Source organism: Elgaria multicarinata, chromosome 20 (genome assembly GCF_023053635.1).
Source record: "Elgaria multicarinata webbii isolate HBS135686 ecotype San Diego chromosome 20, rElgMul1.1.pri, whole genome shotgun sequence".
In the NCBI taxonomy this organism is placed as follows: domain Eukaryota; kingdom Metazoa; phylum Chordata; class Lepidosauria; order Squamata; family Anguidae; genus Elgaria; species Elgaria multicarinata.
In genome coordinates this window covers 8659676-8686145 of record NC_086190.1, presented here as the reverse complement: position 1 = coordinate 8686145, position 26470 = coordinate 8659676, and the positions used below count along the sequence as shown (strand labels likewise).

Below are 26470 nucleotides of genomic sequence, written 5' to 3'. Positions count from 1 at the left end.
ATGTAATTTCTCTCCCCGGAATCAGTTTGGATTTCGTCTGGTTTATTAACAGTCCCAATTCTCTCAAAACTAAGCATGTTGTCTCTACTGATCTCCTTAGACTGGATTCCGTAGTAGCCACCAGAAACCAGTCATCTATATATAGGAAAACCTCTATCCCCTGCAGACGTAAATGGGCACAAACTACTGCCATGCACTTTGTGAACACCCTTGGGGCTGTTGCCAACCCGAAAGGGAGGACACAAAACTGGAATGCCGTGCTTCCGACCATAAACCAAAGAAACTTTCTGCGGTTCTGCGCAATGGATATATGAAAGTAAGCGTCCTTTAGGTCTATGGACGCGAACCAACTTTCTTTCAACAGCAACGGAGTGATTGATTGCAAAGAGATCATTCTGAATTTCTTTGGAATGATATCATCGTTTAACCCCCGAAGATGCAAAATTGGTCTCAACCCCCCATCCTTTTTCGGTACCGTGAAGTACCTTGAATAGTAACCTCTGCTCAACAGGCACGGTAACACCGGTTCTATGGCCCCTTTCAGAAGAAGGGTTTCGATCTCTTCCAACAAAACGGCAGAGGGGATGGTCACTTTCATGGTACCGAGAGGAGGGGGAGCCTCTAGCTCTATTCTGTATCCTCGGGAGGCGATTGATAGTACCCAAGAATGTTATTTTCTTCCATGCAGTCAAAATATGGTGTAGTCTGTCCTTGAAAAACACTTGCTGTGTTATTTGGGGCAAGTCAAAGACGCCTCTTATTCGTTGCCTCATCTTTCCTTTGATTTCCTCTAAATTTGTTTTGCTGATAAGGTTTCCTATAGGGCTGCTTCTGCCTATTTTGCAGCCCCTGGTTATAAGGCTGGTAAGTTGGAAGATTTCGGTTCCAACGTTTCTGCTTTCCCTGATATTGATGTTGATATTGCCCAACACCCATCTTACGCGCTGTATTACGCACCTTCTGTATAGAATCTAGCGCCTGATGGATAAACCTTGTCCATCAAATGGTAAGTCTTCTATACATGATCGTGCTTCCTGTGATAACCCTGCTGATCTTAGCCATGCATGCCTGCGCAAAGCTACCAATCCAGCTAACACTTTTGAATCGCAGTCAACTTGATGTCGACTCGTGTGAATTTGCTGACGAGATAACTTCAATGCCTCCTTTTGAAGTACCTTTGCTATATTCTTCTCATCTGGAAGGTGATCAATTAAACTGCCCATCTTGTCCCATAATAACAATTGATAACCTGACATAGCAGCCTGATAGTTCGGTACCTTTAGACCCATCAATGCCGATGAATACATCAGCCTACCTAACGCATCCAACCTTCTGCCCTCCTTATCTATCGGGGTAGAATGTTGTCTATGAGACTTCCCCACTGCAGCCTCAACTACAATTGAAATTGGAGCTGGATGCTTGAAAAGAATTTCCGCTTCCTGCTCCTGCACCTTATACAGCCCTTCAAGTCTCTTTGATGTTGGGGGCATTGTAGATGGAGTTTTCCATAAATTTTTAATTACTGACAGCAAAGCTGGTAACATTGGAATTGCTATAGGTCTATACACCTCCGATGTTACGGCATCAAACACCGGATCTTGAACTGGGGCAGCCATTTGTTGCGTGTTCAGCCCCAAAGCTTGTGCCATCCTTAAGATTTGATCGGCGAACTGGCCCAAATCCTCTGATGAAGAAATTGCGTGCTGCCTTTCCACTTGCGCGTCTGGTGACGGCATGGCGGGATGACCCGATGACGTTGTCGATGTCGAGTCCGACAAATATCCCTCTGACACAGGGGACCCTTCCGGAATTATTTGCCTATCCTGATGTTCCGTTTGCAGTGTCGGGTGAATCAATTCCCGCAAAACCGTTTCGGATTGAGAAACCATGTTTCTTTTGTGCCGATCTGGCCCTTCAAACTCTCTCGGTATTGACGTGTTCCTTGGTACATCGGCTACAGTATCAATAACCAACTGTGTTGGCGGCACCGAAACACCCCCCGGAGGAGCTGGTGGTACTAAAAAATGAGCCGCCTCCTGTGGGGCCCTAGAAATCGTTGCCGATGGCATTCTCTGTCGGTCGTCATAGCGAGGCTGACTATAATGATAAAACTCTCTTGGGACCTCAAATCCTTCCCACTCCGATCGATACGGAGAATAAGGACGTCGCCACTCATACTGCCTATCTCTATAATGAGGCGATCGTGAATATTCCCTATGCGGATAATAGGACATAGCATAAGACCTTCTCGAGGATGCCGAAAAATTTGAATCCAGCGATCCTCTACGTCGTTCTCTACTATCCCGGTCACACGACACCTGCTGTGACCTGCGTTCATGTGAAGATATCTCTCGGTAATCTCCTTCACTTGTCAAGATTCTGTGCTTCCGCCCAACCTGCTCACTCTGAGGCTGCATAGTTGGAGCTGGAGACCTCAGCAACGGTAATCTAGGCACCGACACCGAGGGCGTATACTGTCTGTCATACTGCATAACCTCGGCCTCGACTGCCTGTAAGGCAGGTCCATCGGTATCGACCACTCCCGTCAATATAGTGTTCGGTCGTAAAATCAGCCGTTCATCGCAAGTGGTCACTCCTTGACTCTTATTTATTTTTGGTGTCTTCTTTCTTTTAGACACATTCCCTTTCTTCTTCTTAGGCTCCTTGCCAGATCCTCCAGATCTCTTGGAGGCCTTAGCCTTTTTCGAGATCTTTTTTGCCGCTGACACAGCCAGAGAACGGCCTGGCGTAAGCGGATTGTCTTCCATTAAGCTTATTCACTCTGGGGAATTCCCCCTCGTTAACTCAGATCCCTGAGTGACTGGATCTTCCTGAGGCGCGGATTCACTAGCCATTTGCTTAGTGTTTTACTCTGTACAGCACCATGTACATTGATGGTGCTATATAAATAAATAAATAATAATAATAATAATTAGTGCTATTGCCGATCGCCTCTAATGCTTGTTTCCACAGAATTGCCTTAAGTCGATTGGATCTGTGACGGCGCGTTTGCCTTGAAAATGCTTGGCAATTTGAGCAAGACTCTACTTTATGCCCTTCCCCTAAACACAGGAGGCAAAAAGTATGCTTATCTGAAGGAGGCAACTTACTGCCACAACTCGTACACTTTCCAAATGGCTCTTTAAGAGCCATACGCCCCTAAAGGGGCGATCGGAGGATCGCAATAAGAAATTAATCGAAAAACAGATAAGACAGAAGGAACTCAAATAAAATTAGAACAGTTAGAAGAAAAAAACGCCGAATTATATACAATATCCTATTTTAATCATCAGAAGCTTCTCTTGGGAGGTCACCACTGTGGCGGTTGAAGAGAGACTGAGGTAAAGGTGGGGACCGTTGATGCATGCGCACTTGGCCGTGGGGGAGGGGTCCCCACCTGAAACGCCGTTAGCTTTAGAAGTTTCCCGGTGAGGTCTCCGCACAGGCGCAGAGCCCATTGGTGTGATGCACAGAGACCACGATGAAGAACAGTAATTTACTGTACAGTTGGGAGCACTAGGAATTGATTGCTTGGGGTGGGTGTGACCAATGAAGACAGACAGAAGGAGGTGACACACATACATCGGTGCATGTCAGGGATGGGCCAGAAGTAGAGAAAGTCCCAAGTTCAACCCCAGCATCTCCACTACAGGAAGGGGGTGGAAAAAACACTCCCCGCTAAAGAGCCTGGAGAACCGCTGCCAGTCAGGATAGACATACGAAGCTAGATGGACAAAGAGTCTCACTTGGTATAAGGCAACTTCCTGTGTTGGGATTTCCCCTACTATCACCACCAAGAACGCATGGCTATGAGAAAGGTGCACAGGCAAGCTGCAGAGATTACCCGGGCACTGATGCTTTCTAGCGTGACTCTGGTTTGTTGCTCTGCCCGTTGCAAGATCTCCAATTGCCTCTGCAACTCGTTCTGCCGGCCCAGCTGCTTCCCAGTGTGGTTCTGATTCACCACCAGCTCAGCCTGGAGCCGGTTGACATTGCTCTGCAAGTCATCGATGAGCCGGCTCTTGTCTGCTAGTTTGAATTCCAGGTCAGAGATGTCCTGAATGGCAGGAGAAGACAAGGAAAAGACTGAATTGGCCAAAGCACTCCACAGTTCTTATCCCCAGTGATACACCAAAACCCTTCCTGCATTTCCCAGCAGGCAAATGACTCATTGGCTCCTGGTTGGAGCTTTTAGATCTTAATGCCCCAGTTAGATAAAGAAAACAGGAATAAATTCCATCAGCATGCAGAGCACAGGGAGAGAAAAAGTAGTGCTATTCTGCTGGCTCTGCTGGGAGACCAACATCCTTTGGCTCTTGCTCAACTGTCACATAGCAGCGGCCAGTCCATTAGGCTATCTGAACTATTTCCATCCAAGCTGGTTGTTATAAGTACTGTAAATTTAAGAACTGGTGTGTGAACATGCCTTTTCTCTCCTCCCTCTCCATCCCCTTTTACCCGTGTGTTATGTTTTACAAAATGTAAACCTAAGGGCAGGAATGGTCTTGGTTTCTTATAGATCTATAAGTTCGATCCCAGCGGAAGCTGGTTTCAGGCAGCCGGCTCGGGTCGACTCAGCCTTCCATCCTCCCGAGGTCAGTAAAATGAGTACCCAGCTAGCTGGGGGAAAGGGAATCACGGCCGGGGAAGGCAACGGCAAACCACCCCGCTATAAGGCCTGCCAAGAAAACATCAGCGAAAGCTGGCATCCCTCCAAGAGTCAGCAATGACTCAGTGCTTGCACGAGAGGTTCCTTTCCTTCAGTTGAACAGCAGGTAAAAAAATGCTTTCAGTAAATAAGTAAATAAATAAAATCTTACATCTAAATTAGAAAAACTATTTTTCCCCCTCCCTTTTGTGTCATGTCTCGTTAGATTGTAAACCTGTTGGACTGTAAACTGATTGATTGTAAGCCATTCTGGGAGGTTCTTTTTGGCTGAGGAGCAGCATAAAAATACTTTAAATAAAATGCAAACTTATTGTTTGGGATGAATGCACAATGGCACACAAAAAATCCCTCGAGGCTCTTGATCGATCACTGCAAAATTTGTGAAGAAACATTAGACCATTTGGGAACGCAATAATCTTGCTTGCAGGAGATTTCAGGCAAACATTACCTGTAATTCCTAGATCAACACGCTTGCCTGAAATACCCTACTTTGTGGCGACACGTAAAGACGTTAAAATTAACTACCAATATGCGTGTCCAGCTGCAAAACGATCGAATGGAATTGGGAACGGAAAGGTGCCGGTTGATCTGACCTCATGACGAATTTCATTGCCTCATAACTTCTGCAATTTAGTGATGTCAAAAGAAGAATTGGTTGAAAAAGTATTGCCCAATATTCAAACCAATTATAAGAATCACAATTGGCTGAGTGAACGAGCTATTCTTGCGGCCAAGAACAAAAACGTCTACGAACTTAATATTATTCAGTCTAACATTCAAAGTGAGGCAGTCACATACAAGTCCGTCGACACTGTTGTGGAAGCAGATGAAGCGGTTAATTATCCAACAGAATTTTTGAATTCACTCAATCTGCCAGGGATGCCACCGCATGTACTGCAATTGAAAATCGGCATGCCAATTATCATGTTGCGAAATATCAACCAGCCAAAACTTTGCAACGGCACGCGGCTTGCAGTAAAAAAATTACTAAGCAACGTCATAGAAGCAACAATCTTGACAGGACCTTTCAAAGGTGAAGATGTCCTCATTCCTTGCATTCCTATGATTCCAACAGATATGCCATTTCAATTTAAGAGATTGCAATTCCCAATTCGATTGGCGTTTGCAATCACCATCAACAAAGCTCAGGGCCAATCTTTAGAATTGTGCGGTTTAGATCTAGACACAGATTGCTTCTCACATGGACAATTATATGTTGCGTGTTCTAGAGTCGGCAAACCAGACAATCTCTATATCTACACAGGCAATGGAACAACTAAAAATATTGTATATCCACAAGCATTGTGAAATTAAACACATTAGAAACGTCCACTTTGTCTTTTCTTTCTTTTCCATTTAACCACACTGAGCCACAGCAACGCGTGGCCGGGTACAGCTAGTCATTAATAAAAATGTTGAAGAGCACTGGGCCCAGGACTGAGCCCTGCGGTACCCCACGCGTTGCCTCTCCCCAGTTTGAGAAGGTTCCGTTGATAAGCACTTTTTGAGTCCGATTCTGTAGTCAACTGTGAATCCACCTAATAGTTGTTCCATCTAGCCCACTTTTAGCTAGTTTGTTAATCAGAATACCATGGGGCACTTTGTCAAAAGCTTTGCTGAAGTCAAGATATATTACGTCCACAGCATTCCCACAGTCCACAAGGGAGGTTACCCTATCAAAAAATGAGATCAAATTATTATTTATTATTTATTTATCATACTTATACACTGCTCCTCTCGGAGCGGTTTACAAGTAGTTAGCAAAAAAGACAGTCTCTGCCCTCAGGCTTACAGTCTAATAAAGACATGACACACAAGGAAAAGGAGTCCAGGAGGGAAGAGAGAGGGAGAGAAATTAAATGGACCGGGAACAGGGGTGATGGGATTGTCCTGCTCCCGAAGGAGGGGACTCCAACTGGAGCAGGCCCCGATGTTTCCTCCTCCGCCTGCTCCTGTCCCCTTGCTCTTTCTTCTTCCCCACAGGGACAAGATGACAGTTTGCCCTCAAATTAGTCTGACAGGATTTGTTCTTGCCAAATCATGGGCTTCTAGTAATCACTGCATTGTTTTCAAGGTGCTTACAGATTGACTTCTTTATAATCTGCTCCAGAATTTTCCCAGGGATGGATGTCAGACTAACTGGTCTGTAGTTCCCAGGTTCCTCCTTTTTGCCCTTTCTGAAGATAGGGACGTTAGCCCTCCTCCAGTCGTCCAGCACCTCACCCATCTTCCATGATTTTCCAAAGGTGATAGACAAAGGTTCTGAGAGTTCTTCCGCTAGCTCCTTCATTACTCTAGGATGCAGTTCATCAGGCCCTGGGGATTTGAACTCATTCAAGGAAATTAGGTGTTCTTTGACCATTTGTTTATCAATCTCAAACTGCAATCCTGCCCCCTCAACTTCTGCTTCACTTTATCCAAGGGGTTCATAGACCCGCTTTTGGGAGACGACCGAGGCAAAGTAGGAATTGAGCACTTCAGCCTTTTCTTTGTCATCTGTTATCAATTTGCCATCCTCATTAAGCAGTTGAACCACCATTTCTTTCCTCTGTCTTTTACTACTCACATATCTGAAGAAAGCCTTTTTATTGCTTTTAGCATCCCTCACTAATCTCAGCTCATTCTCAACTTTAGCCTTCTTGACGCCATTTCAGCACTCCTGTGCCACCTGTCTGTACCCTTCTTTTGTAGCCTGGCCTTCCTTCCACTTCCTATATGTATCCTTTTTTGTTTTCAGGTCATCTCTAAGCAATTTGTGGAGCCACATTGGTTTCTTCTGTTGTCTTCTATCTTTTCTCCTTGTTGGAATTGTTTGTACTTGTGCCTTTAAAAATTCATTTTTTAAAAATACTCCCACCCATCTTGCACTCCTTTTCTCATTAGGCTCACTTGCCATGGGACCTTACTTATCATAGTTCTGAGTTTATTAAAATCAGCTGTCCTAAAATCCAGAGTACGTGTATGGCTACACTCATCTTTTGCCTCCTTTATAATCAAGAATTCAAGTGTGATGTGGTCACTTTCCCCCAGAGTTCCCGTAACTGCCACTTTATCCACTAAGTCATCCCTATTGGTTAATATCAAGTCAAGGACTGCTGATCCTCTAGTTCCTTCCTCCACTTTCTGTAGGAGAAAGTTATCACCCACACATGTCAGGAATTTCTTGGAAGGGCCACTTTTGGCAGTAATGGTCTCCCAACAGATATCAGGGTAATTGAAGTCCCCCATCATTACTACATCACACTTCCTTGAAACACTGGCAATTTGTTTCTCAAAAGTTTCATCCTCGTCTTCTCCTTGATTGGGTGGCTGGTAGTAGACTCCAATTATCATGTTCTTTTTATTCCTTGCCCCATTTATTTTAATCCAGATGCTCTCAATGGGGCTCCCAGTCTCATCCACCAGTATTTCTGCGCAGGGATAGGTATTTTTAACGTATAGTATAACTATTTCTTCTGTTCTTTTTGAACAAGTTATATCCTTCAATTGCTATATTCCAGTCATGGGAGTCATCCCACCAAGTTTCAGTTATACAGCCAAAAAGATGGGCCTAGGGCAACATCTCCAATATCAGCAGCTTTGTAGGGCTGGGCTCTGGTATCGACAGCAGCAATCATAGTTTCTGAAAAAGACTTACGACCACTTTTCACATTACCAATCAGGTCAACAGCAGCAATGAAAGCAGTCTTCAACCCAACAGTTCCATCAGGCCTGAGGGAAATCAGACAGGTCGTCAAAATGGCGGCTTTGACTCCCTCCATCATCTTATGCATTTTCCAGCGATTCCAATGATTTTTGGCAACCGGCTCATCCACTTCTCAAAAGTGTGGATGCGCTTGACTGTAGTTTCTTGGGTGTTGAAGATTATTCTCCCTTGAGAAGGGAGAAATCTCCTGGTAAAGGGTATCTGATTGAGTTGCTACCACCACTCCAAGCCTCTGCCACTTTCCAAGCATGTCCGTTGGTCTGTGTACCAGTGGAGCCTCCAAGCTTTAAAAATAGAAATGTTCCCAAGGAGGGGAATTAGCAGATAGGATTTGGAAGTCTACCATGACTGCGATGGAATAACTCACCTGTCGGAGCTTGTAATTCTCTCTCTCAATGGCGCCCATCATTTCTTCCTGCTTCCTCTCCTCTCTCAGATTGCAAAACTAAGAGAAAATGCAGCAATTGGTAAGGGGCTCCCACCACCGTGGTTTTGTGAAGGATATGCAAAAAAACAGACAACATATAATAATCCTACATATTTGCAACAGCAAAGCCTGAGGGGGAACTGGATATGCCCCCCTCCCCCACTGAATTTTGCAGCCTAATTCACAGCAAAAGGTAAACAAAATTATAAAGAGAAAAATTCTCCAATGAAGAAAGTTTATTTATTTGTTTATTTTTGTGAACTGCTCCCTGGGCAGTTCACAAAAATCAGGATTTAAACTTTAAAACTTTAAAAATGTCATATAAAACCAGAATAAGTTACAGTCCAGGGAAAGCTTGTCTTAAAAGATATTATCCCAATACCTGTTTATTTATTTATTTATTTAATTTAAGGATTTTTTATGCCGCCATTCAGCCAAAAAAGGCTCTCACGGCGGCGTACAAAAGTATTTCTTGACAGTCCCTGCCCACAGGCTTACAATCTAAAAGACATGACACAAAAGGAAAGGGGATTGGGAGGGAGGAGGAGGAGGAGGAGGAGGAGGAGGAGGGGGGAAAGGAAAGCAAATTCAGGCACTACAATCTTAGTTGGAAAGTTCAGCAGTTACAGGTGACAGCAGGAGGGAGGGGGCTCTCAGCTGGAGCTGGACCCAGGCACGGTGGAGAGGTGCCTGGCTGCTGCTTCCTCCCTCACTGGTGGCCTCTGCAAGACAGTTGGTAGAAGGAGGGAGGGGGCTCTCAGCTGGAGCTGGACCCAGGCACTGTGGAAGTTCTGCCAAAAGTGGCTGTGGCATTACCCCACAGTTCTGTTCCCTTAGGTATGTCTGGCTTTGTATGTCTAGTGAGTGCAGAATGTTGGACTGAGTGGGTGTGTCTGATAATGCTGTGAAAGGGGGGAGGAGTATAAATGTTGGTTAGTTGGTTGGGAGTGGGGAGTGTCACAGGGGGTTGGACTCTATGGCCTTAGAGGCCCCTTCCAACTCTACTATTCTATGATTCTATATTTATTACTGCCAGCATTGGTGCAGTATCTCTCCGTATGCCAGTTGCTTGGGAATATGAGCAGGAGGATGCTGTTGCATTCATGTCCTGATTATGGGCTTACCAAAGGCATCTTGTTGGCCACTGTGGGAACAAGATACTGGACTGGGTAGGCCTTTGGTCTGATCCAGCCAGGCTCTTCTTGTGAGCATGTGATGCAGCAGCTTGCCTAAGGCCACCTGGCAAGTTTGTGGCAGAGCAGAAATCCAAACTGGGGAGGTCCCGCTCATATCTCAACCTCTCTCGGCTGCAACATTACAACTCTTAAATTCTCTGCCTCCCCCACAGTCCACGCCAAAGAGAATCACAAGATGAGCATTCAAGTCAATCTACCTTATTCGACATAGCTTCCAGTTGGTCTCCCCGCTCTCTCAGTTCCTTCTGCAATAAGTCCCGCTCTGCATGAGCTCTCCGGAGCTGGGATGCCTCAAAAGACAGCTGTCTTTGCAGGGAAGAAATAGCACCTAGAGAACCAACAGGAACTCTGTTCTCATTGTGGGCCCCTATGGAGCAGCATCAACTTTCTCCACTAGCATGAGCATTTTGAATTACTGATGAGGGACGGGGGCTGCAACAAAATGTATCCTCATCTTTTTACAGGACTGCTCCTGTTCAAGGAGGGCCCTATTTAGCCACGGCCAGGATACTCCACTGAATCCCCTCTCCTGCTTTTCTGTCCACCTCCCACACCTGACACAGCATTCCATGACTACTAAGCATGCTCAGCCCTCACTGACTTCTTGTTTTCCTCATTAAGATTTCTTAAAAAAATATATTTTTAGTATTTCTATAAACCTTGAGGTTTCCCTGAGAGGACCTCTTGCTTCTCAGTGCCCCCCTTTTGACTCTTTTCTGTCAATAGTCACCCAGAGTTTTCTATTAAAGGGGATGAATTCTGTTCCTCAAGAAACTGAACAATTGGCATCGAAGGAAAACTTAAGGATTACATCCATTTTTCATATAATCATCTCAGCTTTCCTGTGGTACCTGTGGCAACATTATAATCATTTTTTACTTTCTCCATTTCATCATACAGCTCATCGGTCATCCTCTGGAACGCAAGAAACTTGCGCACGATCGATTCCTCCTCCAATGCTTCTACTCCTACAGGCTCTAACTCTCCTTCATAAACCTCTTTTGAATCACTTCTGAGGACTATCTCTTCCTCTGCCTCCAGTCTTCCACTCTGCTGTATTTCCATATACTGTGGGAACAAGGTGAGAAAGAATGATTCGTCATTCAAGAGTGGAGAAAGAGAACCCTGGACCAAAAATTTACGCCATTTTTAAAGATAAAAGTTATGCCCACACATCTTCTTGTATGTCTAGATTCTAATGAGACTCCTTCCCTCTTTTTAGTGATCTACTCCTGTAAGGGAGCATAGAATATACCCTGGCAACTCAGAAGGGCCAACCAGAGGGCAGTGCAGACTCAGAAAGCAGGGATAGTAGAAAAAGGAAGATCTGGAGTCCAGAAGGCAGAAGGATCATTGTAGCTGCTTCAGTTGGGCATGCCCAGTGCTGGCCTTAGATCAAATCGTGCCCCAGGTGAGAAGCATCTTTGCTTCTCCCTCCACTGAAGAACTGATTATTTATTGCATTTATAGACCTTCATGACATGAAAGCATGATTTATCCCTGTCATGTAGAATCTGTAAACATGTGTTTATTCATGCCATCAGAAATGCTTATAGAGTTTGTTTTAGCTACGAAGGGGGGCAGTTGAGCAGGCAATCCATGACTGGTCCAAATGACTGCCTGTGCCCCTTTGACAACTACCAGCTTAGGTCATTCCTAGGTGTGCAAAGGGAAGACTGGTTTAAGTGGAAGCAATCTCCCATTCATGAAAACTAAGCAGGAGGAAAAAGCTTTATACCCCAACTGCTCTCTCTGGACCATGTAAAGGCATTCCTGGAAAAGAGGAAATAAGCATGAAAAAGGTGGAGTCTGAACATTCATAAACACAAGTGAGATATTTAACAAAATAATGCACTATGGAATGTTCCTGTTCAGGGATCCATCCACCACTTTAAGGATATTCCATTCCATTCCCCTCACCACTACGACTGGCTCTTTTGTTTCAGCCAGAGTTGAAATTGTCTTGATTCTACTGTTTTTTGTGTGTGTTTGGGGTAGGTGGGTGGTTAAGTTGCTAATAGTTAAAGGGGTAGGAGAAAAAAGAAAATAAATCAATCTATTCATATAAATAAAGGAAATGTTGGTTTGTATGTCCTCGACGGACTAGAAAACTGTACATCTGATTGTTACAAAACTTTTGGGATTTATTCTTACCTCTATCTGGGATAGTTTTAGGCATAGTGAAAATTTTGACCACCATCTTGAACCAAAAAGGCAGCAAATCAATTATTTTAAAGATTTATTACTTCAATACCATTTGATATATTTCAACCAAACTTCACATCACGATTTAGCATTGCAGACAGCAGATTGTAACTATATAATATTCATATTTTTCATGTTGTTTAGACATTAAAAAAAAATCAAGCTCCAAATATTGAAAAAATATTGGAAAAAATCAAGTATATAAAAAAGAACAAGCACAGTTTGAAGCCAGAGAAGATTAGTAGGCCAAGTTATAGGCCCTGCCCCTTTCCCTCTGCTGTAGCTTAACTCTAAGGGGAATGGAGTGCACAGACCCCTCCCTTACAGATCTACAGGGGTGGCCTATGGCAGGGACTGACTGTGTCTAAGGGTGCTCTCACTCTGTCGGGGCAGGCCATTCGCTAGTTAATAATATGTGAGGCATACCCAGGTGCCACTGATCTGCATGTTAGCTCTTCCCCCGTCCCCCAGTTGATCACTGCAAGACAGATGATTTGCAATCATGGCCAAATTGACTGCTATATTAAATGGCTTAAAAATGGGGTTAGACAGACACGTCATGGGAGAAATGTCTATCAATAATTATTCAAGACATCATGCAGTGTTTTGAGGGCGTTTTTTTGCTGGGTGGAAACAGAAATGGATTGGAATTTGACCAGCGAAATATTATTATTATTATTATTATTATTTATTTATTTATTTATTTATTTATTTATATAGCACCATCAATGTACATGAAATAAAGGTGGGTGTGATAAGTTTTCTGCAACATTTCTGCTTGAATGATAGGCTAAACTTCATGAATTTCTCAAAGAATCATTCCGTTAGTCCTACTGTCCACTGGTTTTGTTTCTGCCACCCAACCCATCAAACTATCAGTCAGTTTTACAAGGCCGCTGAGTATGTGCAGTCCTCACTGGGCCGTTTTGGAGTCCCCTTGCCCTTCTTTTAAGGCTTTTTTCTAATGATGTTTTATACTTCGGAAAATCTTTGGGTTTCCTACAAGCCTGTGTTGGATCCTGGAACGGATCCTGGTTATGTTTTTCCATTGATTTGTTAATTGCCGAAGATCTGGAGGAACAGAAGACTCAGCAGAAAACTTAAAGGTCAACTCTGCACCTGGACATTGAGTATCATAACTGAATAATTGGTTAACTGATTGTCTACAATTAAGGGTTGCAAGGAGTTGCATCATTGTACAGGTAGTCTATAAAAGGAAATGTATTTTCATGTGCATGACACAAAACTGAACTGATATGAAAGCTGTATTGACTGAACGTTTGTAAGTATTATCTGTTTCGCCATAACGAAATTATATTTTTATATGCCAGTAAAAAGGTTTGTTTTAACCAATACAAATCTCTGTCTTAATTCATGTCTTTGCTGACTTGGCTGAAAACCGCTGTAATACTCTGCTAGTTTCTGTATGGGCTCAAACAAACTGAAACTTAATACAAAAGGTAATTTGTCAGAAGCCCAGTCTGTGAAATAACTAATAAGGTTGTAAAACCCATAACTCAATAGCCTGCTGATAGCATGCTTTATCTTGTGCATGGAGGTGCTTCTTTTGGCTATGCAAAGGACTATCACTCTGATAATGAGTTCCCTTGCCTATCAGTATATAGTAATGGCAGGTAACACATGACTGACAGGACCATGTGCTGCCCCCGCCCCCAACCATTAGCTTGTTTTCAAGCTATATTTGACCATTTCAGCCTTCCACAAATCACTAGGGGTTTTGGGGGGGGGGTTGCCACTGCCAAATTCAGTGGCACAGTGGCAGAAGTGTGGACCACAGGGGGCTCCGGGGATCAGATGAAAGTGGCCCCCAGAACCAGCACTGTTGCCTACCCCTGGCATATATAGGGCTCCCCCAGTCGGTCTTTGCTCACCTCCTTTTCCAGCTGCTCCAATTCCTCCTGATCTTTCAACAGTGTTTCATTCAGTTGCACCATCTTGGAGTCCAGGATTTTATCTGACTGGGTTAGCTCTGATTTCAAATGCTCCATTTCCTGCCGGAATTCTTCTGGGATGCTCCTTGCTTCCAAATGGGCTGGCAGTGAGGTGACTCGCTTGCGCAGCATCACATTGTTCTCTTCCACCAGATGCTTCTAGAAGGAAGGATCCCGGAGTGAGGATGCTGAAGCTCAGAATGGAGGATTCTGTAGCTTGGGCAAATGCTGTTAGAACTTGGGAGATATCGCAGAAGACCTGCTGGAAATAGTGAGCTCGCAGGATGTGAGACAACTGTAAGAAACTACCTTTTATCAGGGCAGATCATTTGTCTATCTAGCCCAGTTTTTTCTGTTCTTCTATATGCAATGCAGGTGCTCCACCACTGAGGCACGCTTCCTCTCCTGTCTAAACTCCTCCCTCCTGCTACCCACTGTCTCTGCAGAGGCCACCAGTGAGGGAGGAAGCAGCAGCCAGGCACCTCTCCACCGTGCCTGGGTCCAGCTCCAGCTGAGAGCCCCCTCCCTCCTGCTACCAACTGTAACTGCAGAGGCCACCAGTGAGGGAGGAAGCAGCAGCCAGGCATCTCTCCACCGTGCCTGGGTCCAGCTCCAGCTGAGAGTCCCCTCCCTCCTGCTACCCACTGTCTCTGCAGAGGCCACCAGTGAGGGAGGAAGCAGCAGCCAGGCACCTCTCCACCGTGCCTGGGTCCAGCTCCAGCTGAGAGCCCCCTCCCTCCTGCTACCCACTGTCTCTGCAGAGGCCACCAGTGAGGGAGGAAGCAGCAGCCAGGCACCTCTCCACCGTGCCTGGGTCCAGCTCCAGCTGAGAGCCCCCTCCCTCCTGCTGTCAACTGTCTCTGCAGAGGCCACCAGTGAGGGAGGAAGCAGCAGCCAGGCACCTCTCCACCGTGCCTGGGTCCAGCTCCAGCTGAGAGCCCCCTCCCTCCTGCTGTCAACTGTCTCTGCAGAGGCCACCAGTGAGGGAGGAAGCAGCAGCCAGGCACCTCTCCACCGTGCCTGGGTCCAGCTCCAGCTGAGAGCTCCCTCCCTCCTGCTGTCAACTGTAACTGCTGAACTTTGCAACTAAGATTGTAGTGCCTGAATTTGCTTTCCTTTCCCCCCTCCTCCTCCTCCCTCCCAATCCCCTTTCCTTTTGCGTCATGTCTTTTAGATTGTAAGCCTGTGGGCAGGGACTGTCAAGAAATACTTTTGTAAGCCGCCGTGAGAGCCTTTTTTGGCTGAATGGCGGCATAAAAACGCTTAAATAAATAAAATAAATAAATAATAAATAAACTAGGAATCAATGAGATGTGTTCATCCCAAGATTCTTTAGGCTTGCCCAAGAACATGGCTGGAAACCCTCCCTTCCCTGTTCAGACTTTGTCAGCATGTTTTCTTCTCTTTCCTCTCCTGTCTGTAGTCTCCACCAAATATTCACAATTCAACAATTAGTCCACAGACATGGCCTAGAAGGGAGCTTGGTGGAGGAAAGGAGACCAGCCCCCATTACGAATATCCCAGGCTTTAAATGTTCAGCTTTCATTATCTAAAAAACTAAGTCCCTAGCAGCTCTTTGCTTACAGAAGTCATAAGGGAGAATATGTCACTAGGATTCTACCTAGCTGCTCACTACATAACCCACCCTTCAGGATTTTGGTCAATTAGAGCAGAGGCACTGGATAAATAACTAAGATCATAATCCTATGTATGTTTAGACATGGCTGGCTGGGGAATGCTGGGAGTTGTAGGCTTTGTTCTGTCTAATCATGCACAGGATTATGCCCTAAGCATGTTAGATTACCTGTATTTTGACTGTTTATTTTTAATTAATTTATTAACTTATTTAAGGATTTTTATGCCGCCATTCAGCCAAAAAAGGCTCTCACGGCGGCTTACAAAAGTATTTCTTGACAGTCCCTGCCCACAGGTTTACAATCTAAAAGACATGATACAAAAGGAAAGGGGACTGGGAGGGAGGAGGAGGAGGGGGAAAAGGAAAGCATGACTGTTGTCATTAATGCATGATGCCCTCCTTTTCAGCATACCCTGAAGGCTTTTATATAAAACCACTTTGGGCAGAGGTCCAAGCCCCACTCCGCAGAATGATCAGGAGGTCCCCAAATGCAGCAGGGTTGGGCTTTTACCACATTTTGAAATAAGTAAAATAATACTATTACCATTTAAACACACACACACACCCCTCCAAGATCATTACATGCAGAATTTGATCCACCTTCTCCCCTGGAGCCTCCTTTGGAATGATGACTACCCCACGCTGGAGCTGATCCAGTTGCTGCTGCATTGCCTCCACCTCCTCTCGGAGGACTGAGATCACATCATCCTTCCGGGCGCACTCCGCTTCATAGGTGGCAAGGCGGGCAAGTTCTTCCCCCAGCTTACGCACAGATATGTCCTGTGAAGAAAGGAAGAAGAGTCAAGCACTGAAATTCTAAAAGCCATTCCTTGTATAGAGTGTCAAGGACACCAATGGACCTCAGGTTGCTTTGACGCTAGACCTTTTCTCCGGAGTTGTTTCATTCACTCAGTTCTCACAAATAACATAGTCAAATTGATGAAGTCCAGTATTTTTTTTTAATAATGTTTACATCATTAACTGAAGTTGTGAATGGCGTGGAGGTTTTCTCGCTGTCTCTATAATTCAATAATTTTTATTATTTTCTACAGAAAGCAAAGCACATAAGGAAAAGGGGTTTGGGAAAAACCATACATAGATTACATCACATCACATACAATACATCTAATAAAAACACACATATACGTAAGGCCATAATCCATTTGAAGCAATCTTCATGTCAGACGTGGGCTATCAGTTATTATCCTCTAGCCAGGCCAGTATTGGATTAAAAAATAGAAAAGAAAAAGAACCACAGATTATATATAGAATGCACACACAAATAGATCATTTTTCTGCAACTCTTCCATATACTCTATCAGAGGCTTCGTCCGTTTCTGGCTGGGAGAGGCAGCATACACGTAGTTTGGTAGCTCGCCTAATTTTACTTTTTAAAATTATTTTACTTTATTTATTCTTTTATCTTATTGCTCTGGTGTTGCATCTGCTTTACTTGATTTATTTTAATTAGTTGAAGTAGTTTTAGTCTTAGTTTTTGTTTTGCTTTAGTCGTAAATTCAGACCGGCTTCTAATGTCGAAACGATAATTAGTATTTTTAGTTAATTTATTTCTAGTTTACAGTTCAATGTTTGAAGTTCGATTTTATCTTGGCACTATTATTAGTGCTTTTTTACAAGAGGAAAGCTAGCCTCTTGAATTTGTTTAACTGCTCATCTTCGGAGTTGTTGGACTCCTCTGCATTCCCCTCCCCTATGGATGGGGAAGGAAAGGGAAACATTCTACAAACAGCGCTTGAACTGACAGTCAACGCTGCTGACTGTGAAGATACATGGCTGTAAGGAGAAGCTGCAGTCCTGACTCAGCAGGAGGAGAAGGCAGAGCTAATTTAAATTAGGAGCATAATGGAATTGCCTTTCTCTAGCGACAGGGAAATTCTGGATATAACATTATCTCCTCCAGTTTTACAGCAGATGCAGAGGACCACACCGTTGTCTACAACTCCTGTGTTTGAATTTAGAGGGAACAACTGGTGCCCGGGGCTACTGGAGGAACATCTTCCTTTAGAAACGAATACTAGTGCTCTGTCGTCTCTATCACTTCTTATGGATGCCAGCCGAAATTGTAATTGTGAAGATGGCATGCTCAGAAGATATGGAAAAGCCAGTATAGGAACAAAGTAAACAAAGATAACCGGTTTTACCAAGATTTTGCAATTGCTAAATTTTGTGCAATTGCAATAACATGCCGTATCTTTTTAGCCCCTGAGTGTATCTTGTGATTTTAGACGGATGCATAACTGTTATGAACTCTGACTCTCTAGATGTAGGTAGATGTAATGTGGTAACGTATTTTGTATAGAGTGTTTGCCAGTTAAATGTATTGCTGGTATTGGTCAATGACCGTAATAAATAAATTCATTCATTCATTCTATCAGGGGCTTCCAGTCTGTTACAAATGAGATTGTTGATTTTTCTCTTACTAACGCTGTACGTTTCACCATCTCCACCAGTTCCAACACCTTAAGGAGCCATTCCTCCATTGTTGGTACTTGGGTTTTCCCCCCCAGTATTGCTCATATAACATAGAATCATAGAATCATAGAATAGCAGAGTTGGAAGGGGCCTACAAGGCCATCGAGTCCAACCCCCTGCTCAATGCAGGAATCCACCCTAAAGCATCCCTGACAGATGCTTGTCCAGCTGCCTCTTGAATGCCTCTAGTGTGGGAGAGCCCACAACCTCCCTAGGTAGCTGATTCCACTGTCGCACTGCTCTAACAGTCAGGAAGTTTTTCCTGATGTCCAGCCGGAATCTGGCTTCCTTTAACTTGAGCCCGTTATTCCGTGTCCTGCACTCTGGGAGAATCGAGAAGAGATCCTGGCCCTCCTCTGTGTGACAACCTTTTAAGTATTTGAAGAGTGCTATCATGTCTCCCCTCAATCTTCTCTTCTCCAGGCTAAACATGCCCAGTTCTTTCAGTCTCTCTTCATAGGGCTTTGTTTCTAGACCTCTGATCATCCTCGTTGCCCTCTTCTGAACACGCTCCAGCTTGTCTGCGTCCTTCTTGAATTGTGGAGCCCAGAACTGGACGCAATACTCTAGATGAGGCCTAACCAGGGCCGAATAGAGAGGAACCAGTACCTCACGTGATTTGGAAGCTATACTTCTATTAATGCAGCCCAAAATAGCATTTGCCTTTCTTGCAGCCATATCGCACTGTTGGCTCATATTCAGCTTGTGATCTACAACAATTCCAAGATCTTTCTCATTTGTAGTATTGCTGAGCCAAGTGTCCCCCATTCTGGCCACTGTTGTCATATACAAAAATAACAATGCTTTTTCTTTGAGTTGATCGTCTATAAGTCCCAGCAAAAAAGCTTCTTTTCATTTTTATATTTCTCTTTAAAACTTTTTGCATTATTGAGTGAATTTTAGTCCATTTTTTTTTTGCTTTTTTACATGTCCACCACATGTGGTAGAAGGTTCCTTCTTGTTCTTCACATTTCTAACAGTCTCCCAAACAACCCCTGTACATTTTCGCTAACTTTGAGGGAGACATATACCATCTATACATCATCTTGTAAAAATTCTCCTTTAGTCTAGTACTTAATGTATATTTTAAACCTTTTACCCACATATTTTTCCATAATTCCCTTGGTATCTTATACCCAAAGTTATTATCCCATTTTAACAGATAGTCCTTTGTTTGTTCATTATCTGTCTCCAGTTTTAACAGTAGTTTATACACTTTCGAGATAACATTTTCATCATTAGTACACAATACTTCTTCAAATATTGACTATTTCCTCAAATCCACATTCTTTTATATCCCTCTTAAACCTCTCCATGATCTGTAGGTAGGAGAACCATTGCCATATATGGTCCTCCTTTACCAACACTTCTCTTGCTTTTAGTTTAAATTCTCCTTGGGACATCTCCAATATGTCCCTTTACTTTAACCATTTGTGTCCACTTGACAATTCTCTTCTATGAAAGGCCTCCTGGGCCGATACCCACATCGGTATTTTCTGACAAAGTCTCAATTTGTATTTATTCTATACTCTTAAAATTGTACGTCTGACGAAATGCCTGTTAAATTCTACATTGACCTTAGTTTTCTCATACCACAAGTACCCATCCCACCCAAACCTTGTCATGCCCTTCTAGCTCTAACAGCCATCTGTTCTGCAACCTTCTTCTCACTGGCCTTCCTTCTTCTCACATCAGTCCGTTGGTTTCTGTTCACCACTCTGCTGCTAAGATCATCTTCTTGGCTTGCCGCTCTGACCATGTTACTCCACTTCTGAAATCTCTTCATTGGCTTCCAATTCACTTCAGAATCCAATATAAACTTCTCCTGTTGACCTACAAAGCTTTTCACTGTCTAGCTCCTTCCTAATCTTTCCTCTCTCATCTCACCCTATTGCCCCGCTCATGCTCTTCGCTCCTCTGATGCCATGTTTCTCACCTGCCCAAGGGTCTCTACTTCCCTTGCTCGGCTTCGTCCATTTTCTTCTGCTGCCCCTTACGCCTGGAACGCTCTTCCAGAGCATTTGAGAACTATAAGTTCAATCGCAGCTTTTAAAGCTCAGCTAAAAACTTTTCTTTTTCCTAAAGCTTTTAAAACTTGATTTTGTTCTGACTTTTATACTGCCTGTTTGGTGCATTCTCTTCCCCTCCTTATTGTTTTATTATGATTTTCTTAGAATGTAAGCCTATGCGGCAGGGTCTTGCTATTTACTGTTTTACTCTGTACAGCACCATGGACATTGATGGTGCTATATAAATAATAAATAATAATAATAATAATAGTTCTCCAACAGAGCCCATTCTTTCATCCAAACCAGACAGCAGACTGAGAAGTACAGTTTCAAATCCGGTAATCCCAGCCCTGCTCTTTCTTTGGCATCCTGTAGTACTTTAAATTTAACGCTTGGCTTTTCCCCTTGCCACACAAATCTAGATATCTCTCTCTGCCATTGCTTGAACGGTATATCCCCTGTTACAAAAGGCACTGTTTGAAACAGAAATTACATTCTTGGCAATACATTCATTTTTATTGTGGCAATTCTTCCCAAAAGTGACAATTGAACCTTATCCTATTTTGCTAGGTCATTTTTAACATCATTCTCCCCCTCTCAAAATTCTAGAAACCAGCATTATTCAATGAAGCTAATTGGTAGGAGATTCAGAAAGTACTTCTTCACACAACTATGGAATTCATTATCACAAGCTGTACTGATGGCCACCAACTTGAAAGGCTTGGACCATTTGGTGTGATATTGGTTGTTGAAGGACAAATAGACCAGAGCTTTAACCCAACATCAAACCATGGGTTTAAACTGTGGATTGTTTCTTTCTCAACAAACAGAAGTGCCAGGTTCTTTGCAGCAAACAACTCAGGTTTCTGGCTTGTTGCTAAACCAGATACAAAGTGGAAATGGCAAGCAGGTAGGAGGCAGCACACTTGCTTGTGTGCATAGTCCCAACAACCCATGAGTTGTTGTTACATACAAAACAGGTCATTGCTTAAAACTTTCACTAGACTGAAAAATTAATTTGCCAGAAGATATTTTTAGTACAAGTACTTATAAGAAGCACAGGTAGCAAGCACTATTTCAAAAGAGTGGGGATGCCTCTTGCTTTTTGCCCCAGGCTGGTGGCTATATAAGGAGCTACTCTGTCAGCACTACACAGTACACATCCCCATTCCTTTGGCCCCTTTCATTGCTTATGTGTATTGGCACTAAAATCCTTACCTTCTCATGAAGCACAGCAATGTACCATGGAATTTTACTTTCCAGGTGGCTTTTCATTTTGGTGGGGGACATGAAGCCTTCAGTGTAACTTTTCCATTTAGGTAATCCAGACAGGCTTTGAGTGGATGCAGATGGATAATCTGTGAGTGTGAAGTGGGGGGCAGAGGAGAGAAGGAAAATGGCATAAAGTATTATCATAAATTCTAATGCTATTGTTAGGACAGCCAGATGTGAAAGAGGACACACCTAAAAAAAACCTGCTAGCATTTCTTCTACACAGCTATGAAAAGTGCATGAAATTTGTCTTCTTTTGCCTCTGGCCACTGTAGCTATGATTAAGAGTTTACTTAACGTAGAGCAACAGCGTAATATTAGAACACGTGCTTTGCATGCAGGAGGTCTCAGGTTCAATCCTCAACACCTGTAGTTAAAGGTAATGTGAAAGGACTTTACCTGAGACTTTAAGGAGCTGTTACTGCCAGTCAAAATAGACAATACAGGGCAAACTGGAGAGCAACAGCTTGAATAATTTCACATGTACATTCCACCAATTGTGTTAGAAATAACATCCCTGCCTGGATAGCTACAACCTAAGGCATGACCACAAGTGAATAGTGTTGGAAAGGTAGCATAGTCTAGCAGCGGTAGGTAACATGGTACCCATGGGCAGAAGTGCACCCTCACACACCTTTCCTGGTGTCTGCCAAGATGTGCTATCAATTCCACTTTTTTGAAGCTGGGATTGCTTTAAAGCAAAGTGAGAGCCTCTGCATCTCATATTCTTTTCCCTTGAATGCTTCTCAAACACATATGGGGGCTCAGATACATTCTTAGGAAATGAAGATAGTTCCTCTGACTAGTCTGTGCTTATCTGGTGGTAGAGTTGAAGCAAGAAAGGCAGAGATGTTAGTTAAGATAGAGAGACAATGTAGGCACTGTGGATATAAACTGATGCTTTAAAAATTCCAAACATTGTTTTTTTGCAAAAACAAAAAACAAAAAAACCCAAAAAACCTCCCCTATTCTCCCCCCCCCCCCAAAAAAACCCAACCAATAGCTATGAAACTTTGTTTTGATCTATCATTCATGGGCATTTCAATTTTTTGTGTGCTTTCTTTTTTTCTTTTTTGATGGTAAGGCTAAGCCAAGACAAGGGGAAAAAGCAACACTGGAGAGAAAAGGAGGAGGGTCTTCTCTGCTGTGGCACCCCGGCTGTGGAATGAACTCCCTAAGGAGGTTCGCCTGGCACCTACACTATATTCTTTCAGATGCCAGGTGAAGACCTTTTTATTCTTTCAGCATTTTAACAGTCTCTAAATTTAAGTTTAACTTTGCTGTTTTAAAATTGCATTTTAAATTTGTATTTCTGCACCGCTGCTGATTTTATCCTCGTTGTGTTTTTATATTGTATTTTATATCATGTTTTTATACTGCTGTTTTATACTTTGAATGGATTTAATTTTTGCGACCCACCCAGAGAGCTTTGGCTAATGGGCAGTATAGAAATGCAATAAATAAATTAAAAAGTTGCATTCGGATGGCACAATAGTCAACCCTGTGTTATTAGTCCACTCCACCTATGACTATTAACACGTCACATTGGGGTACCCAATGCTCCCCCTCCCCACTGAATGGCGGCACTGGTTCCCGCTTTCCATAGCGGAACACAGGCGGCTCTCCTGCTTCTTCCTCTACGGCGTCTTCCTATGGAAAGCAGGAACCGGCGCCACTGTCATTTAGCGGGGAGGGCGGATTGGGAGAAGAAGACATAGGAGAGCCGCCACCAAGCGTCCACCTCTGCCATGCCCTCCGTTCGCTATTTGTGGGTATGGGGCATGCGAGGGAGGATGCTGTCAGAAGAACTCTCCGAAGGGTGCATGGCAGAGGAGGATGCTAGGCTATGGCCTTCCTGTGTCTTCCCCCCCCCCACCCGCCCTCCCCACTGAATGACATGCTGTCAGGAGAGTGTTTGCCTCCAACCACCTTCTCTCTCCTTTCGGCTGACCCGAGATGCACAAATGGCGAACAGAATTAACAGAGCCCAACACAACACTATAATCTACCTTATACTTGTGCATTTGATTTCTCTTTCCTCAATAAATAATTTCCCATTTGTCTCTGTTAAATTGCATTCTGTTGTTTTCTGCTCAATGTTTTAACCTATCAAGATCATTTTGGATTTTGTTTCTGTCTTCTAAGGTACTAGTGATCCCACCCAATGTTGTGTCATCTACTAATTTAATAAGCATTCCCTTTACCTCTTCCTCCAAGATCAATAATTTATTTTGAAGAGTACAGGAGCCAAGGACTGAACCCTGAGGCACCTCACTCAATATCTCCCTCCAGTTAGGTGAGGAACCATTGACAAGTACTCTTTCAATACTGTTCTCCAGCCAGCTGTGGATCCACCTGGTAGTAATTTCATTTAGCACACACTAGCTAAATGAACTAGCTTGTTAAACAGAAGATCATAGAGAACTTTGTCAAATGGTTTGGTGAAATCAAGATATTTATTTATTTATTTATTTATTTAGAATATTTATATACCGCTCCTCATTGAAAAAAATTCGGAGCAGTGTACAATGTAAAATGAAAATAAAAACAGAATAAAACAGTTAAAACAAAATTTAAAAACAAGCAAAAAACAACAACACAGAAATCCAAGGCTGCACGTTAAAGAAAGGCTTCTTGGAATAAAGATTTTTCAGGAGGCGCCGAAAAGAGTATAAGGTTGGAGCCAGTCTGACCTCCAGAGGCAGGGAGTTCCACAGGAGGGGAGCCACCACGCTGAAGGCTCTTCCCCTGGTGGATTCCAATCGGAGGATGGGTCTATGTGGAACCACCAGGAGCAGGCCCTCGGATGACCTCAGTGACCGGGCAGGTTGGTAAGGGAGAAGGCTCTTTCTCAGGTATCCTGGTCCCAAGTTGTTTAGGGCTTTGTACACAAGTACAAGAACCTTCAACCTGGCCCGGTAGCGAATAGGCAGCCCGTGCAGTTCCCTCAGCAGAGGAGTTACATGCTGGAAAGGGGCAGCTCCAGACAACAGCCGAGCTGCAGCATTCTGCACTAGCTCCATATAGGGCCTGTTCAGATGACATGCCAAGCCACGGTTAGGCCACTAACCCTTTTGCAGCAAATAGTTAGTGAGCGTGTTTAAACTGTGGTTATGCAGCCACCATAGTTAGGAATAGTTCATACAACATGCTAAGCCATAATGTTTAGCTCAAAATGCTTAACCACCACGGCTTAGCGTGTCATCTGAACAGGGTCATTTTATGTTCACAGCATTTCCGCCATGATCTACTAAGGAAGTTACGCAATTGAAAAATGAAATGATTCGTCTGGCAGGGCTTGGTCTTGACAATTCCATGCTGGCTTTCATTGATCACTGAATTAGTGTCAAATTGTGTATAGATTGAGTGTTTCATAGTCTGCTCTAGACGCTTCCCAGCTACTGATGTCAGACTGTCTGGTCTATAAATCCCTGGTTCTCCTTTTGTGAAGATAAAGACAACACTTGTTCTCAAAGGGCATAGAGGTATCACGAGTCAGCTCGTTCTGAACTTTAGGCTTCCTGACACCATCTCAGCAATCCCAGGCTATCTGTACACTTTCTTAGTGATCTGTCCCTCCTTCTACCAGTGTGTGTGTGTGTGTCCTTTTCAGTTTTCAGATCTCCTAAGCTTTTTGAGTAGCCACACTGGCTTATTCTGTTGTCTTCCATTTTTTCCTCATTGGGGATGTTTCTCATTGCACCTTTAGAATCATGAACTCAAGCATTACATGGTCAGTTGCCTCCAAAGTTCCTGCTATTTTCATCTCCTCAACTAACTCTTCCCTATTGGTCAGAATCATGTCAATGAGGGCTGATCCCCTTGTCCTTCCTTCATCCTCTAAAGGAGAAAACCATCACAAAGGCAGGTCAGGAATTTCGTGGAGAGACTATGCTTGGCATAGTTTGTTCCCCAACAGATATCATGGTATTTAAAGTCCCCCGTTATTCCCACTGTTAGTTTCAACATAGAATACTTGTACAGTGCTATGTATAACAATAGAGCTGTTTAAAGAAATACATATTTAATAACTGATGAGGAGGCTGGTTCAGGCATAGGAAGAAGCACCAAATCAAAAGGCCACCAGTGAGGGAGGAAGCAGCAGCCAGGCACCTCTCCACCGTGCCTGGGTCCAGCTCCAGCTGAGAGACCCCTCCCTCCTGCTGTCAACTGTAACTGCAGAGGCCACCAGTGAGGGAGGAAGCAGCAGCCGGGCACCTCTCCACCGTGCCTGGGTCCAGCTCCAGCTGAGAGCCCCCCTCCCTCCTGCTACCAACTGTCTCTGCAGAGGCCACCAGTGAGGGAGGAAGCAGCAGCCAGGCACCTCTCCACCGTGCCTGGGTCCAGCTCCAGCTGAGAGCCCCCCTCCCTCCTGCTACCAACTGTCTCTGCAGAGGCCACCAGTGAGGGAGGAAGCAGCAGCCGGGCACCTCTCCACCGTGCCTGGGTCCAGCTCCAGCTGAGAGCCCCCCTCCCTCCTGCTACCCACTGTCTCTGCAGAGGTCACCAGTGAGGGAGGAAGCAGCAGCCGGGCACCTCTCCACCGTGCCTGGGTCCAGCTCCAGCTGAGAGCCCCCTCCCTCCTGCTACCCACTGTCTCTGCAGAGGCCACCAGCGAGGGAGGAAGCAGCAGCCAGGCACCTCTCCACCGTGCCTGGGTCCAGCTCCAGCTGAGAGCCCCCTCCCTCCTGCTACCAACTGTCTCTGCAGAGGCCACCAGTGAGGGAGGAAGCAGCAGCCAGGCACCTCTCCACCGTGCCTGGGTCCAGCTCCAGCTGAGAGCCCCCCTCCCTCCTGCTGTCAACTGTAACTGCTGAACTTTGCAACTAAGATTGTAGTGCCTGAATTTGCTTTCCTTTCCCCCCTCCTCCTCCTCCCTCCCAATCCCCTTTCCTTTTTTGTCAT

The 26470-nt window shown here is 44.3% G+C and overlaps 1 protein-coding gene across 1 annotated transcript in view; it reads right to left on the bottom strand.

The window, feature by feature from the left end:
* The window catches only part of CCDC27 (coiled-coil domain containing 27), a 45339-nt gene that overhangs the window by 8211 nt on the left and 10658 nt on the right, over positions 1–26470 (bottom strand). The window contains exons 5-11 of the mRNA XM_063145157.1: positions 21512–21651; positions 16374–16571; positions 14096–14311; positions 10850–11066; positions 10196–10326; positions 8743–8820; positions 3845–4057 (exon numbers count right to left, since the gene is read on the bottom strand). Coding sequence (XP_063001227.1) covers positions 3845–4057; positions 8743–8820; positions 10196–10326; positions 10850–11066; positions 14096–14311; positions 16374–16571; positions 21512–21651 — 1193 coding nt within the window. The remainder of the gene's footprint in view (positions 1–3844; positions 4058–8742; positions 8821–10195; positions 10327–10849; positions 11067–14095; positions 14312–16373; positions 16572–21511; positions 21652–26470) is intronic.